This window comes from Plecotus auritus (assembly GCF_963455305.1).
Source record: "Plecotus auritus genome assembly, chromosome: 10".
Classification (NCBI taxonomy): domain Eukaryota; kingdom Metazoa; phylum Chordata; class Mammalia; order Chiroptera; family Vespertilionidae; genus Plecotus; species Plecotus auritus.
This window is the reverse complement of record NC_137785.1, coordinates 12,988,230-13,004,668: the sequence shown is the minus strand read 5'-3', so window position 1 is coordinate 13,004,668 and position 16,439 is coordinate 12,988,230. Positions and strand designations below refer to the sequence as shown.

General features: G+C 59.7%; 1 protein-coding gene across 5 annotated transcripts; it reads right to left on the bottom strand.

Annotated features, from left to right (window-relative positions):
- Nucleotides 1-725: 725 nt before the first annotated feature.
- On the bottom strand, nt 726-11,730 carry MEIS3 (Meis homeobox 3). Of its 5 annotated transcripts, none has more exons than XM_080645366.1 (13): nt 11,582-11,730; nt 9,620-9,789; nt 9,219-9,378; nt 9,074-9,124; nt 8,069-8,119; nt 7,763-7,912; nt 5,150-5,261; nt 4,813-4,961; nt 3,988-4,064; nt 3,708-3,766; nt 3,517-3,600; nt 3,141-3,210; nt 726-1,190 (listed from the first exon to the last, which is right to left on the bottom strand). In XM_080645366.1, the coding sequence occupies exons 1-12, from the start codon at nt 11,591-11,593 to the stop codon at nt 3,161-3,163; spliced, it is 1,125 nt and encodes a 374-aa protein (XP_080501492.1). In that variant the 5' UTR covers nt 11,594-11,730; the 3' UTR covers nt 726-1,190; nt 3,141-3,160. The 5 variants fall into 5 exon arrangements, with proteins under 5 accessions (XP_080501492.1, XP_080501491.1, XP_080501493.1 ...); XM_080645365.1 differs by lacking the exon at nt 11,582-11,730 and adding an exon at nt 10,488-10,968; XM_080645367.1 differs by lacking the exon at nt 11,582-11,730 and adding an exon at nt 10,488-10,634 and having other exon boundaries at nt 7,763-7,861.
- Nucleotides 11,731-16,439: the final 4,709 nt, after the last annotated feature.

Genomic DNA, 16,439 nt, shown 5'->3' with positions numbered 1-16,439 from the left:
CCTGCCTCACTGAGCCTAGGTTAAGATGCCAACCCATGAAACGATGAGCTAGAAAGTAGTGGGCGTTTGGAGCCACAAAGTTTAGGGATTGTTTGTTACACAGCAATAGCTGACTGATACATATGGAGTGCCCAAGGGCAGAGCAGGATAAAGAGTATTAATTGTCATTGTAATGAGTGCTCTATGAGCTTCACATTGATGAGAATTTGAATCTTAGAAGAGACACAAAGACTCAAATTGGCTCTGGTCAGTATGGCTCCATGAGTTGGGTGCCGTCCTGTGCATCAAAAGGTTGCCGGTTTGCCCTGACCAGTGTGGTTCAGTGGATAGAGCGTCGGCCTGCGGACTGAAGGGTCCCGGGTTCGATTCCGGTCAAGGGCATGTACCTTGGTTGCGGGCACATCCCCCGTAGGAGGTGTGCAGGAGGCAGCTGATCGATGTTTCTCTCTCATCGATGTTTCTAGCTCTCTATCCCTCTCCCTTCCTCTCTGTAAAAAATCAATAAAATATATTTTTTTTTAAAAAAAAAAAAAGGTTGCCGGTTAAATTCCTGGTTAGGGCATATGCCCAGGTCGCAGACTGGATCCCTGGTAGGGGGCATGCAGGAGGCAGCCAAGCAGTGTTTCACTCACATCAATGTTTCTCTCCCTCTTCCTTCATCTTTCTCTAAAAATCAATTAAAAAAAAAAACACCTTAAAAAAACAAACAAATCAGAACTCAAATTCGTGGCTTTTTGTTTTTAAGACTTTATCATTAAAAAAAAAAAAAGTAGAAGACATTAGAGAAGGGAGGTAGGAGGAAACAGGAGGGGGGTGGGTTGGGAGGATGAAGGGAACCTCCCCAAATATCGGATCCAGGTGACCCTCCTCCCCTGATGGCCCCAGCCCACCCCCAATTCCATCTCTGTCCTGGAGGTGGGGGACCCCAGCCACCATCTTCTGAGGACCCAGATCTCAGCTCGGGTTCCTGGCAGCGGTGAGGGCAGAAGTGGGGCACAGAGCCTAGAGGCCTCGTCTTTGTCCTTGAGAGACCCCCAGCAGGTGCTCAGGCCCCCCCCCCCCCCGTGTCCTGGCAGGGCCCCAGGGAGGTAGGCGTTGAGTGGGAGGGCCGTAGGAGATGGGGTCCTGAAGCCAGAGGTGGGGACCGGAACCAGGTGTTAGCCTGGTGGTCACAGTTCAGAAGCTGGAGTCTGTGGAGAGGGGAGGAGAGGCCACATCAGGAGGTGGGGAGGGCCCCCTACATCAGCCCTTCTGAGTAGTCCCCATCAGCCCCACAGTGAGAGGGATGCAGAGAGAGAGACAGAGAGAGAGAGAGAGAGAGAGAGAGAGAGAGAGAGAGGGGGGGGGGGGGGAGAAGATCAGAACAAAATGGAGGGGGAGAGACAGCGCTGGAAAGAGAGATAAGGAGACAGTTAAGACAAAGAAAGAAAGACAAGGAGAGAGGGAGACAAAGACAAGAGTGGGGGAGGGGCAGCAAAGGCAGAGAGAAAAGCCAGCCCCCCGCCCCCCAGGAAGTAGGATGAGAAGCCTCTCCATCACTCCTGGTCCCAGAGGTCCTCGGACACTCAGGCCAGGCCACCCCTGTCCACACTGGTCAGAGCAGAGCCGAGCCGCCCACTGACCAGCCAGGCTCTGAACAAACCTGTCCGTCTCTCCTGCCCAGGCTCAGGCCTCCAGTGTGCCTCACGCCTAAGCCCTCCCGAGACTCCACTCTCATCTCCCAGCCTTTCTGCAGGCCCTGAACTTACCACTGACACCAGCTCAGGCCTCTCTCCTCCTCATGTGTGTGGGGTGGAGAGGGGCTGTTTCATAGTCTTGAAGTTTCTAGGTGTGCTGGGCCTTTGCATATGCTGTTCCCTCTTCCCCTGCCTCACTCCTCCTATTTTCCTGTCTCAGGTCCAAAGTCCCCTCCTCCAGGAAGCACTCCCTGAACTCACCAGCCTGGGTCTGATGTCTTCTCTGGGATCCTCCAACTCCTGAGTTCCCTCATCCCACCCTGCCCACTCTGGGTCATCACTGTCTGAGACGGGTCTGTCTCCCCCACTGGACTGTGAGCCCCACAAGGGCAGGGCTGGGACTGTCAAGGTGACTGCCATGTCCCTAGCACCACCCCGCACAGGGCCAGGCACAGAGGTGCTCAGGGAATGTGTACTGAATGAATGAATGAATGAATGAATGAATGCCAAACTAAGAGTTTCGACTTCATCAGAGGGCACTAGGGAGCCACAGAAGGTTTAATGCAGAGAGGGTCAAGATCTGATCTATGCTTTAGAAAGTTCGGGTAGCCTCTCAACCCTCAGCCTTTGCACATACTGTTCCCTTTGCTTTTCTGAGCTGAGTGAACCTGCACAACTGAGCTCTTCTCTCTGAGCCTCAGTTTTCTCATCTGCAAAATGGAAATAATAATAGTTTCTCCCTCTTGGGGTTGTTGTGAAGAAGAAACTCTAGAACCTTAAGACCTGGAAGGATAAAAGAATGTGTCCTATTACTTTGCCCCTAACTTCTACCCAGGGATTCCTATTCATGCTCCAATACCCCGCTCAGAAGCCACTTCCTCCATGAAATCTTCCCTGATATCTCAGAGACAGCAGATGACTCCCTCCCCTGGTCAGCCTGCGTTTTATTGTTTCAACTGTGGCACTGGTTTCTGATGTCCCCTTCCTCACAAGCACAGAATCTTCTCAAGAGCTGACCCGCCCTGACTGGTTTGGCTCAGTGGGTAGAGCGTCAGCCTGCGGACTGAAGGGTCCCGGGTTCCATTCAGGTCAAGGGCACATGCCGGAGTTGCGGGCTTGATCCCCAATAGGGGATGTGCAGGAGGCAGCTGATCAATGATTCTCTCTCATCATTGATGTTTCTATCTCTCCCTCTCCCTTCCTCTCTGAAATCAATAAAGATATATTTAAAAAAAAAAAAAAAGAGCAGACCCTACCTGTGGCATTTCAGGACATGTGTGTATGCATGTATGTACAGATGCATGGATGGATGGATGGATGGATGAATCATCTTCCCCCCAAGCCTTGGAGAACCCTCGGCTCAGGGACGGACACTGCCCTCCTCTGGGTGGTCCATTATTGGAGTCCAGAGGCTCACAAAGCTGCCCAGCCCCCAGCCCAGCAGCCCTGGCACTGGACACTCACACTTCTCCCGAATCCTGCCTCTATAGATAATGCCACTCTCCTTCCAAGTTCACACTCATCCCCATAGATCCTGGAAGACAAAAGAGGGTTAGTGGGTCTTCACCAGGCACCCCATAGGCACCAAAGTCCCTCTCACCCCTTTCTGCCTCAGAGGATTCCTCCATCAGGACAGACTGAGCCAGTGTTTGAGACCACGCTGGTCATTTAAGGAAAAGTGGACCCTTTCCATAGGTGGGCACCCGGAAATCGGCTCCCCTGTTATGCAAATGAGGCCCTGTCTTCATTATTCATGAACATAATCCCGGAAGGTGCGGCATCTTCATTAGAGGGGGGCCTGGTACTGGAGGTGTGGCTTCGTTAAGGGGCGGAGCCTTACCTGGTGGCCTGCCAGTCATGTGTGGCTGTGTTTCTGTGTAACCCCCCATGGGCTGGCCCTCTGGGCTGAAGGCTGCACTCTGCCCTGCGAGAGGGGTTTAGGGGTGCAGCCTGAGCCCCAGGGTGCCTGGGTCCGGGCTCTGACACTCCTCGGGGAGCACTAGGCCCTCTCTCCCCACCCCCTCCTGGTACCTGTGCGGTTGGATTGATCTATCATTGGTTGCACGATGCGTCTCCGGGCGTTAATGAACCTGGAGGGGGAGGGGTCATGGACATGGAGGAGGGTGTAAAGAGGGTGTAGGGGAGAGGCAGAGGTGAGCATAGAGACAGAGAGCTGGGAAGAGAGGGCTGGAATGGGAGGAGAAGGCGCAGGTCTCCCAGGGGCTCCGCGGTCTCCTTCAGCACCGCGGACAGCGCCCGGCCTCCCGCCCCAGGCTCCCCACGCGCCGCCCCAACCTCCAGGGCCCCTCACCAGTTGTTGACTTGCAGGATGGTGAGTCCCGTGTCCTGTGCCAGCTGTTTCTTCTGTTCCTCCGAGGGGTACGGGTGCTGTGGCCATCAGCAAGAGTCACTTGCCTGCTGGGCCACCATCTGGTCCCCGAGGCCTGGCCCGTCCGGTCCCGGAGGCCGGCTGGCAAGCCGAGGCTGGGGCAGGGGCCGGAAGAGCCTGCGCGTCTGAGCTTCCCCTTGCTCCCCGAGGCCCAGCCAGGGAAGCAGAGCCAAGCTGCGGGCAATTACACCCGTGGGCGCCCTGCCTCCTCCAGCAATTAGAGGCTAATTGGCCAGCTTTCATTCGGGAGGACGGAGCTGGGGACAGGGCTCCATTGCTGGGAAAGGAGGCAAAACCCAGCCCCGGCCTCTGAGTCTGGCAGGGCCCTGTGCACGGCTCTCCCTGTCCCAGTTTCTCCATCTCTCTCCTCTCTCTCCTCCCCCTTCCCTGTGACTCGGTCTCTCCTTGTCCACCCGGCTCACTCTCCTCTGCAGAATGGAGCTGATACAGCCCTGCCCCCACAGAGTGTGCTGGCTGGCTGGTGGCTGACTGATGGGTGGGTGACCAGAAGGGCAGATGGTCAGATGTACGGGTGGGTGGGTTGGGGAGGGCTGAATGAGTTAAGAGCCCTGAGCAGCACCTGGCACACAGGATGCTTTTTTCTGGCCAGTCCCCACCTCCTGGGAACCCTCCCTCAACGCTCCCTGCCTCAGTCTCCCGTCTCTGGGTCTCTCGGGGCCTGGGTCTCTGTGCCCGCCCCACCGGGGGAGGGCTCTCATGGGGTGGCGGGGGTGGGGGGGCTCTCACCGAGAGGTGCTGGAACAACCAGGCTCTCATGATGTTGGTGGCCACCTTGGGGAAGATGCCCCTTTTCTTGTTCCGCCGCCGCTCGGGGTCCAGCTCCTCGTCCTCCCCCCCAGAGCTGGGGGAGGCCACGCTGGTGTCTAGTCCGTCTCCTGAGGGGGAGGGGCATGCTGTGCTTGTGGGCATGAGGGTGGGAAACCGGAGGCCCAGAATCCTCACCCAAGACACTACCCCCCACCCCCAGCCCCCTTGGCAGTCCCACTTGCTGTCTAACTTCAGTCCTCAGGTTGGTTCCCACATTTCCCTTCTACCCCACCACCCCCTGCACCGAGCTTCTCACCTGGGTCACTGGAGTTGTCCCCACTCTGGGAGGCCAGGCCCCCGCTGGACGGTCCCGGGGTCCCCAGATGCACAGACCCGCTGTCTTCATGGTCCCTAAGCCAGGTATGATTCTGGGAAACAGGAGTTGGAAGTCACAGCGTAGTAGCGAAGACCACGGGCTCTGGGGCTAGGGCTTCTGGGTGGCAAGCCTGTCCCTGCCTCTTCCCTGGCTGCGTGACCTTGGGCAGGTCACCTCGCCTCCCTGTGCCTCAGTTTCCCCAACTGGATAATGGGAGACTATACTGGTCCCCACCTCACCTAGTGTGGAAACTCAGTGAGTTCATTTACAGGAAGGCACAGCGGTCACTCAGCAAAGATGAGATGACACAGACCTACGGCACCTTATCGGAAGTCCGTGGGGCTGGAGGCGGTTCCGAATTCAGAACTTGTCACATTTTTAGACAGTAAGACAGCGCACAGCGCACATGCCGTGTACTTCATACCACCCCCAGCGGGGTCTGGGCATAATCTCGTCATCAAGCTCATTAACATTTCTGCAGCAAAACGGATGGATATTTAACTAGGTGGAATAAATAAAGGCTATAAATAGCCTCTCATTAGTTCAGGTCAGATTTTGCTGCCAAATGAGTTTGCACTAAACTTATGGGCACGGGCGGGGGGCGGGGGTAACAGCGTTCAGTGTTTAGAGACTTGGGGGTCTCAGAGCTGCAGACCAGGAGCCCAGGACTGTGCTTTCTTCATCCCAAGTCCTTGAGGAACTTGACCAGGTGTTGGGCTCATGCTCTGCCCCCAGCTCTGCATCCCGGAGCCCAAGCCACCCGCTTGGAGACAGCACCTTGACTTCTTTGTCATTCGGCTTAACGTTCAGTTCCAGGCTGGGAGGCAGATTGGGTGTGGGAGGGATGCAAACAGCCACAGGAGCCCTGGGGTGCCCGGCCTGCCCCAGTGATGGCCCTTGACCTGCCCACTGCCTGGTAAACAGCCCCTCCCCACTGTCATCTGAGTCCTGCGGGGCACAGCCCAGGAGGCCGGCTCAGGGGAGCCTTCTGCAGGCTCGGCCTGTGCGTGCAATTGCGTGCTTGGGCGCATTGCGGGGCCTGTGTATGAACTGCAGGGGCATTGGGACTGCAGGCTTCAGGGTGGATGTGACTGTCCCCTGCAGCTGTTGCAGCGCTGGATTCGATCCACGGCTGTGGGCGAGCCTCCACGCTGGGGTGCGTGAAGCTGGCCTGAGACTGTGACTGTGTGAGTGCCTACATCTGTGCCCAGATGGCATGGTTGTGGCTGGACGGGAGGTGGCTGAGGCGTGGTTGCGACATGGGTGGAGCTGAGACATGCAGTGGGTTCTGAGCATGGCTGTCGCTCTCGGAGATGGCCAGGGGGCTGTGTCTGACTACCATCAAGGGTGTGGCTGTAGGTTGTCCTATTTGTGAGACAGTGTGAGGGTGTCCTGATTCCTGCTCAGGCGGGCAGGCAGCTCAGTGACTATGTCGGGTGGTAAGTGCTGAGGGAGTGAATCGGGGGCTGTGTGAAGATAGGGAATATGGCCTGGACTGTGTGGTTGAGCACTGACCAATGAACCAGAGGTCACGGTTCGATTGCAGGTCGGGGCACATGCCCAGGTTGTGGGCTCGATCCCCAGTGGGGGGCGTGCAGGAGGCAGCCAATCAATGATTCTCTCTCATCATTGATGTTTCTATTTTTCTAGCTCTCTCTCCCTTCCTCTCTGAAATCAATCAATCAATAAATATATATATATATATATATATTAAAAAGATAAGGAATATGGCTGTGTCTCTGAGTGAGCTGTAACCAATTGTCACATGCACGTGGCTCACTGAGTGGGTGGTTATTATGGGCTGTGGGCAGAGGGTCCTTGGGGCCCATCTGTGACTAGCGTGAGGCACACCCAAGTCCAGTTGGGGTATGGCAGCATGCCTGCATCTGGGTGCAGGTGTCGTATTGTATAATTGCTGGGTGTGTTGAGAGGGTGACCGTCTTGAGGGTGTTGTCCTGGTTGGGATCCACATGGCTGGGCTGTTGTGTGGTTGCTGATGAAACTGTAGTCCGACTGTTTCAGAGATGGAGTGGCATGGTGTGTGTGCATACTCGCTGTAGGGAGACTGTCAGGTGGTCAGGGAACGTGTGCGTGCGAGTGTGCAGGCCCTGTGGCCAGTCTGGGTGTCGCTGTATCTGATTTGTGTGGCAGCATCGGGGGCCATGGGCTCAATCTCCGTCTGTGTGGTTGTTGCATGTGTAACACACACACACACACACACACACACACACACACACACACAGAATGACGGTGTCTCAACCGGGCTGTGTGGTCTACAATGCAGCTGGGTATATGGTGCAGGCCGTCACCAGCCATGAGTGAGAATGGCTGGAATTGAGCCTGTGCAGCCGTGTGTGACCTGTGTGGGTGTAGTCGAGTCTATGGTGGTGTCTTCAGCTGTTAAGGCGCATGCGCACCTGTGTGTGCATGTGTGCGTGTGTGCGTGTGCATGTGTGTGCGTGTGCGTGTGTGCATGTGTGTGTCCTCATGCTGTAACCCCGCTGCCTGGCTGGCTCTGGCTGCAGGGCGCTGCCTGGTGCCCGCCGGGCCCACCTGGTCCGGGAGGCTGGGGCAGGAGGCCGGGTAGTCCTCGAGATCCTCCCTGCAGCCGCCGTCCCGATCCTCGATGACCAGGTCGATGGGCATCTTTCCCTTGAGGCAGGTGATGTAGCGGTGACAGAAGTTGTCGCACAGGTCGTGGACCTGAGGGGGCACGGGGGTACTGGGGGGGCCACCCGGGGGCCAGGGCTGGGGTGTATGGGAACGGGGGTGGGGAGAGAGCCTGAGGGGAGTGGAGGGGCTTGAGGGGGAGGGATGGGGGGCGAGAGAGGGGTGTGAGGGGAAGTGAGAAGCACTCACCTTCTCCAGCTCCAGCAGGTGGAACCGGAGCACCTGGATGGCCTGTATCATCTGAAAACAGAGACAGGGAGAGGGCAGAGGGGCAGAGGGAGGGAGACGGAGAAAAAGAGAGAAGAAGGAAGAGGAGGAGGGGGGGTGAAAGAGGGAAGAGAAGAGACAGAGGGAGAGACAGAGTGAGACAGAAAGACAAGGACAGAGAGACAGAGCAAAGAGAGACGCAGAGACAGAGACAGAGACAGAGACAGAGACAGAGACAGAGACAGGCGCAGAGAGAAATAGAGATCGGAGATGGAGACCCAGAATTCCGGGAATAGTGTTAGATTGTGTCAGAGACAAAGTGAAGCAAGAGACAGAGAAGGATCCATCACAAGAGGAGAAGCTGCAGTAACAGCACCCTCTCCTTTGCCTGCTTGCCCTCTGCTCTAGGTCCCACCCTTCACCTGCAAACTACATTTCCCAGAGCCCTTTGCCAAAGGGTTCAGCCAATGGGAAGCGCTGGCGGGAGCTGGGAAATGAAAGAAGCCAGGGCATTCTTCCCTCTCCCTCCCTTTCCTCTCTTTTCTTTGCTCTCTCCCTCTCCTCTCTCCTTTGCAGCTAAGTCCCTGCACTCATTTTGGGGTGGGCTCTGTTCTCCCGCAGAACAGCTAATGCGCACTGAGTCTGTACCAGGCACTGTGCTATGCACTTGACTCTCGTTAACTCATTAAATCCTCCCCAGAGCCCTACGAGGTAGAAATTACTACTAGATGCACTTTACAGATGAGGAAACGGAGGCGCAGGGAGATGGAACTACTTGTCCTGGTTCACAGAGCTAGGCTGAGGCAGAATTTGGATTCGAACTCGAGCCATTGGTCTGCGTTCTCAAGTCGAGGCCATACTGCACCGCAAAGGGGCAGCAGTTATCACTGTGTGAAAATGTGGGTCCCCCAACCAACCCCAAGGCTATGGAGGGCAGGACAGGAGACCCCTGTGCAGGAGCGGGCATTGTGGGGGGCCAGGCCTCACCAGATTGTCCAGCTCTGGGTTGGAGGAGAAGAGGGGCCTCTCGGAGCGGACCTGGGGGGGGAGAGAGAGGCCAGGGAGGGCACACCTGTCTCCCGCCTGCCCTCCCTGCTGTCCTGGGCTTGGCTGCATGCAGGCGGGTGCCCACCTGCTTGGCAAAGGCTGCAATGTCCTCATTGAAGGAATCGGAGGAGCAGACGTCACCGCCCAGGGGTGTGCCTAGCCCAGTCCCGGCCCCATCACGGGGTGAGCAGGTGGCCAATTCACATTTCTCAAAGACCAGGGCCAGCAGCGGGAAGAGTGGATGTCTGGAGGGAGCAGGAGAGGAGGAGAAACCTCATGAGGGGAGGGCAGGGCTCTTTGAAATGTGGAGCAACCCGGGAGGAGATGGGAGACCCAGAGGGAAGAGTTGGAGAGAGAGAACCAGAGTGAGATAGAGTTAGAGAGAGAGAGAGAGAGAGAGACAGTCTAGAGAGACCAAGAAACAGAGAGGAAGGCCCTGAATTCTGAGACCCCACGGCACGGGCCCCCAGCCCTGCCCCCACTCACCCATAGATCTCATCCTTCTCCTGCTTCAGGCCGTCACTGTCCAGGCCCGGGGGAAGCCGGTGGGGGCCGAAGGGCCCAGGGGCTCCAGGTGCGGGAGGCACTGCCTCCGAGAAGCCAGCCAGGGTTGCAGTGCCGTCCGCGATGCCTGGGTAGTGGGGCAGCTCATCGTACTGGGGGAGGCGAGAGGGGAGAACCCAGGGAGGCATCAGCACCAGCAGGAACCCTCCTGGCCCTGGACCTGAGACTCCCCGCCCTCTCCCTCTCCCTCTCCCTCTCCCTCTCCCTCTCCCTCTCCCTCCGCAGGAACCTGCACTGTCCCCCAAATGTCCCAGCCATGCCCCTCATCCCCCACCCAAGACCCTCCATGCCCCATGGAGCTGTGTGGGACTGAGGGCCTTGTCCAACGGCCTGCTCTTGTACCCTGGACTGTGACATAAGTCCCATCAGAGACTCCTGAAGTGTGGGCAGGAAGGTCCAGAGGAGAGAGACAGACCCAGGTCTCTGATCTGAGGGTCAGGGTGTGTGTGTGTTGCGGGGGGATGGGTGTCAGGGATCAGCTGGCTGGTAACTGCCAGCTCCTCACAGAATTAGGAAGAGAGGAAGGAGGGGAGAAAGGCCTGGAGACAGATTTAGAGAAAGACAGAGGGAAGGGGGAAAGAGAGGGAGAGGGAGAGGGGGAGAGAGAGAGAGAGAGAGAGAGAGAGAGAGAGAGAGAGAGAGAGAGGAGATGAGAGCAATAGAAAAAGGCAAAGAGAGAGACGGGGGGGGGGCAGAGGTGCAGAGAGGCAGTGGGGAGAGTGGAGAGGGTGAGACACAGCAGATGCAGGAGTAAGAGGCAGAGACAGGAGAGAGACGGATGGTCACTTACAGACACTTCCCACGGAAACTGCATTGTTTGTGCCCGATGCACAGTCTCCCCACGTCAATTTCACTTCAGTTTTCAAATTTTCACTTCAGTTTTCAAATGTGCGCAACTTGTCACAGCCCACTCACCAGGTGGGTCCAACACACACACACACACACACACGCGCGCGCGCGCGCGCACACACACACACACGCACACACACACACACACCGCAGAGCCAACTGCCAGGCACAGGAGTGAATGAGTGAATGAATGAATGAATGAATGAATGGATGAATGAATGAGGCATCTCGCACAGTGCCTGGCACACATTCAATCAACTCTTGTCGAACGGGGTGGTGGCGGGAGGGGGAGACCACCAAAACCCACACCCGCACAAGCTCACTTTTCCAACAGCCCCCCAGAGGACCCAGGGGCACCGGGCGAGATCTCTGTCCGTCATCCCAGGAGCACACGCACTGGGAGCCCGGGACTCGGAGCGCCCAGGTCACACCCTGCCCTCGGAGATGCAGAAACTGAGGCTTAAAGAGGCGAAGGGACCGGAGGAGCGGCGCGAGTTCCCGCACCGCGCCTCACCCGCGGGGGCGCGGAGGGCCCTGTGTCCGCCCCCTCCTTCCCTCCCTCTCTAACTTCTGAGCCTGAAGTTGCTCCAGCCGCTCCGGGCCGTTCACCGCACCACCCGCTACTCCTGCGCCTCCGGCCCCAAGGCGCCTACTCACCTCCTCGCCGCCGCCTCCGCTCTGCCCATCCCCAGGACATAAAGGGGAGGGGAGGGGAGGGGCCCCGCCTGTGGGACCCTCCTCTGCCAGCACCGTCCCCACCCTGAACCCCCGAGGACTTGGAACAAAAGTCCAGCAGGATGGGGGAGAAGGATGGGGCAGCAGAGGAAGTGAGGGGGTAGGATAAAGGGCCTGCGGTGGAGGGGAGACGGAGGGACAGTGCGGGGGCCGAGGGTTAGGGAGAGGGAGGCAGAGACAGGGATGGTGGAGAGGGCGGATGGGCGGGACGGGACCCGAGCGCCCACCGGGATGGGGGTAACGGAGGGATGGGGGCGAAGGAAGACGGGCTGGGCACAGGGTGCTCGCCCTCAGACCTACCCTCCGGGCCATGGGCTGATGCCAGCGACAGCTCCCGGGTCCCTCCAGGGCCTGGCCCGAGGGGAGGGCGCAGCCAGGGGTCCCCGATGGCCCGCGGCTCGGACGCCAGGGGGTGGGGCAGGAGGCTGGGTGCCCGGCCCCCCGCCCCCGCCGCCGTCAGTGGCCCGCGCCCGGCGGAGCGGAGGCTGCGAGCATGGACCCCCAGCCCCCTCCCGCGGGGGTCACAGCCCGGGGCTCATGCCCTCGAGGGAAGGGGCGAGAGGGCGGGGAGGGTCGCCCCAGGCCCCTCCCTGGGGCCCCCAGTCCCTTCCCAGGCCCCGGGAGGACGGAACCAGCTCCAGACCAACAGATCGAGAGCCGAGGGGTGGGGGTGGGGGAGGAGGGGCCCGGCCGGGGCGAGGGGGCGGTGGGGCTCCCCGCGCGGGCGCGGGCACGGGCGCGGGCGCGGGTGCGGGTCCCGGCGTGGGCGGCCCGGGGTGCCGCGGCCCTGGCGGCCCCTCTCCGCCTCCCGGTCTCTCCCTCTCTCTGTGGTCACATCCGGAAGTTCCACCGCGGAGACGCTTAACCCGCTGTCCGCTGGCGGCGCGGGCGGGGCGGGAGCGCCTCCCCTCCCCCGCTCCCCCCACTCGGGGAGGGGCGGCTTTTGTAGCTGAGTCTCCCTGTGTCTGATCTCCCCACCCCTCCCGCCCTCCTCTCTCTTGCCCCCCACTTCCGCCTCAGGGTCTCTGCCTCCCCCTCTCCCGCGGCTGCCACAAGTCTGTCCCCCTGTCCCCCGGTCCCCCTGTCCTCCGCGCTCTGCGCCCTTCTCTGCCTCTCTACCTCCCTGGTTCTCTATTTTTTCTACATCTTCGACTCTCTCTCTCTCTCTTTCCTCATTTCTTTCTGTCTTTGTCTCTGTCTCTCCCATCTCTGCCCCCACATCTCTGCCTCTCTCCGTCCCTCCCTTCCCCCACCTCCCGCGGGTCCTCTCTCCAGCCGTCTCCCCTCACCCTCTCTCCTCCTCTCGCTGACTGTGAAACAGGAGAGGAGAGAACCAGAGGCTGGAAGTAACCAAACCCCCATATTTTAGTTCTCTTCTTGCTCTGCCCCCTAACTCCCCTCCCCTGGAAGACCAGGACGCCCTGCGCGCGCGTGCGTGTGCGTGTTCGTGTGCGTGCATGTGTGTGTGTGTGTGTGTGTGTGTGTGTGTCCAGCTGTGCCCGTGCGCCTGGCTGTCTGACCCCGGCCTGGAGGGTATTTGCATGCGGTGTTTCTGTCTGAATGGGGGTGAGTGTTGGGGGTGCCCGAGGTTGTGCACACAATAACTGGGTCTTGGACGGCTGAGTGTTAGCACAGGTGTGTGGCTGTGCGCATGCGCCGGAGATATCCTTCTGCCCCTCTGCCCAGCTTGGACTCCCACCTGTTCGCAGGTCCTTAGCCGGAAGTGTCCGCAGCCGCCCCAGGGGGGGTTGTGGAATCTCCGGAACCGAGGGCGAGTGATGTGACTGGCTACAGAGATGCTGGAGAGAAAGGCCCCAGCTTTGACCTGGTTCCCGGCCGCGGAGGCTGGGACCCAGACAGCCACTGAAAGCGGTGTTTTAATGAGGTAAAGATTTGTGCAACCAGCACTCCGTGAGCACCTGCTGTGTGCAGGGGTGCTCTGGGGAATTAGCAGGGGGAAAAGACAAACTTCCTGACCTCGTGGCTCCCTCACATTCTCCTGGGGACGGGTGGGGAGAGAAGAGTCAAGTACATAAATGTGTGCCGGGGTGACAGGAGCTCTCAGGAAAAGCGAGTGAGTGAGGACGGGGATGGTATATGAGCTGGGCAGGGCAAGTCCGCAGCGGGTGGGGGGGGGGTGCGGGTACTTCTGAGGAGGGTCCTGAAGAGGGCGAAGGGGGAAGATCATTCCAGGCAGGGGTAGAGCAGGGGCAAAGGCCCCGGGGCAGGGATGCGCCTGTGTGTTCTGGGCGGCCATGGAAGGCGGGGGAGGACGAGGAGGAGGAGCAAGACTGGGATTCATTCTCCATTAAGTGTCTTTATCCTCAGGTGCCCTTGGATTTGGGGGGTCAGGGGCAAATGTGCAGCAGGCCACCTGTGGGCTTGGTGCTTATGTGTCCCCCCGCCCCCCCGCCAGGAAGATGGCCCATAGTGTTCATCAGATTTTCACAAAGGGAAACTTGATTCCCGCCCCCCAAAGTTACAAACCATCACTCCAGGGGGATAGTGCCAAAGAGCTGTGAGACAGTGGTCCCGAGAGAAGGGAACAGGAGCCTGGGAAGGGAACAGAGACCCAGAGAGAGGGACAGGGGGCCAGAGAGAGGGGGGAAGGGGGAGCCCAGTGAGAGGGGGATGGGGGCCCAGAGAGGGGGAGGGGGGCCCAGAGAGAGGGGGAGGGGCCCAGAGTGGGGGAGGGGCCCAGAGAGAGGGGGAGGGGGCCCAGAGAGAGGGGGAGGGGGCCCAGAGTGGGGGGAGGGGGCCCAGAGTGGGGGGAGGGGGCCCAGAGAGAGGGGGAGGGGGCCCAGAGAGAGGGGGAGGGGGCCCAGAGAGAGGGGGAGGGGGGCCCAGAGAGAGGAGGACAGGGCCCAGCGAGAGGGGGCGGCTGAGCCGGGAGCAGTGGCAGCCCTGCTGGGCTCGCTAAGGAAATGTTTACAGCCTCATAAACAGCTCTGCCTCGGCAGCACCTGCTTCTGCGACACCTCTCCTCTCATGGAAATTAAACTGGCTCAGGCCGGGGCAGGGGCGAGGCCGCGGGATGGCGGTGAGGACAGAAGCACTGCCCAGCGGGAGAGGGCACCTGGTGGTGGGGGGCTGGAGGCGAGGTTGGACGGTCTTCCCTCCCTGAGCCTCAGTCTCCCCATCTGCGGGGTGAGCCTGGGTTGAGGGGAATGATGGGGAACCAGCTCAACTAGAGGGGGCCAGGACTGAGGGGGCGGCCTGGAGCTCCCCAGAAGCTCTTGTATGCGACTGTCCCACCAGTGACTCTGGCCCTTTAAGGAAGGCGGAAGGAAAGGGGTGTTTTAATCACTGCCACACACACCCCGCCCCCCTGATAGGGGTTTTGGAGCAGAAAATTAATTTAAATCACTTTTTAATTAAAGATGCAAAGCTCTTCTGTGTGTCCCCTCCACGGCCCCCAGCTGAGGTTCAGGATGGGGAGCCAGGGGCCTGCCCCGCGGCCTCACTTTGTGTTGGGGGGTACACTGAGGTCCCCTTGCCCAAGTTGGTTCTGAAAACAAGAAGTGTGGCCCACGAGAGGGGCGAGGGGCGAGGCGACTGTCTTAATGGGGTGAGGCCCAGGGGGGCCAATGTGGGGGTGTCACTGGGAGGAAAGGGTAGTTTCCTCCACGGCTCTGCGCGCAGAAGGACCCTCAGCCCCCACAACACGGAGGGGGGCTGGGACTCTTGGGCATAAACCTTTTTAATTAAAGAGAGGAGCGAGGCGTTGGAAGGGGAGAAATGGGAGTGTCTGGGAGAAGAATGGGCGGGAAAGCCAGGAACTGGGGAGGTGGGGTGGGGCAGCTGACACCCGGTCCCCAGTCTGTGTGGTCTCTCAGGGTCCCATCTCTCTGACCTCAGGCCCCCTCTGCCGAGCTGTCCCTTAAATGGTCCTCAGACCCTCGCGTCCAGGGAGGGAGCCGATGGGGTCCAGGCCTGGGCCGGTGCTTGCTGGCCCCTGTGGCTGCATCTGGGGGGAGGGGGTGCTGGATGCCTTCAGGGGCTCTCAGATGAGCACCGGCCTGGGAGGGGTCTCACCTCCAGCCCCCCCGCCCCACTTTATAGAGAGGAAGGCCCCTTCCCACCCTATTGAGATCTCCATGAATAATCTGGGGGACCTCCCAGGTCTCCCCAACACAGGTCCCCCCCAGCTTGGCTGTGGACCTCTCAGTGGCCTGGGGAGGGCCCTCTTGCTGACCCCAGTCCCCCACCCCCAGTGGCCCCAGGGACCCCCAGAGATCCTGGGACCCCCCAAGGTCTGCTGTCAGAGGCTACAGGAGCTGAGGGGGTGAGTGAGGACCTGCTCTGGGCCCCTCCCGTCTCCTCTCCTGGTACCGCTAACTCTTGCCTCAGTTTCCCCCCTTTCTCATTTGTTCGAGTCTCCCTCCCTTGTCCCTCCTCCCTCAGTCAGGGCTCTCCCAGGATCTGGATCCCCGCCCTCCAGGTCTCTGTTGCTGTCTTGGGTGTCTGTCTGCTCGATCTCTGTCTCATCTCCCCCTGCACCTCTTCCTCTCCACCTCTGTGTCTCCTTCTGTCTGTCTCTGTGCGTGTCTGTCTCCATCTCATGTCTTACTCTCGCTGTCCGTCTCTCTCCCTCCCCCTCCCCCCACTCTACATCTGGGGGCCTCCATCTCTCAGCCTTTGTGTCCCCCCGCCGTGTCCCTGGGTTTCAGCCTCCTGTCTCTGTCCCTCACTCCCCCACCCGCTGCCAGGCCTGTCATAAACGCATTGCCCCAATCCCCAGTCCCTCCCCCTGCCTGGCCCGGCTCCAGGAGAAGGAAATGTTTATCTTGGTTCCCCCCCACCCCTGCCCGCCTCCCGGGCCATCCATCACCTGAGCCCGGCAACTCGGGCGGCTCATTTGTCACCCGCTGCCTGCCGCCTGGCCAAGCAATCATACCATTAGCCATGGCTGGGCAGAGGCCACGGGGCGGACCGCCTGACCCGGCGGGGGAGGGCCGCGGGCCGCGATCCCCCCGCAGACCCTCCCTTCCTGTCCCCCATCCTTCCTCGGCGTCTGTCCTCCTCCGCCAGCTTCTCTGTGCCTCTGTGTCTCTCCACTTCTCTTCCTGCTCCTTCTCTCCACCCCCCTTCCTCTCTCTCTCACTGTCTCTTATGTGTGTCTGTCCATCTGTCTGTTTCCTGTGTCTCTCCTTCCACC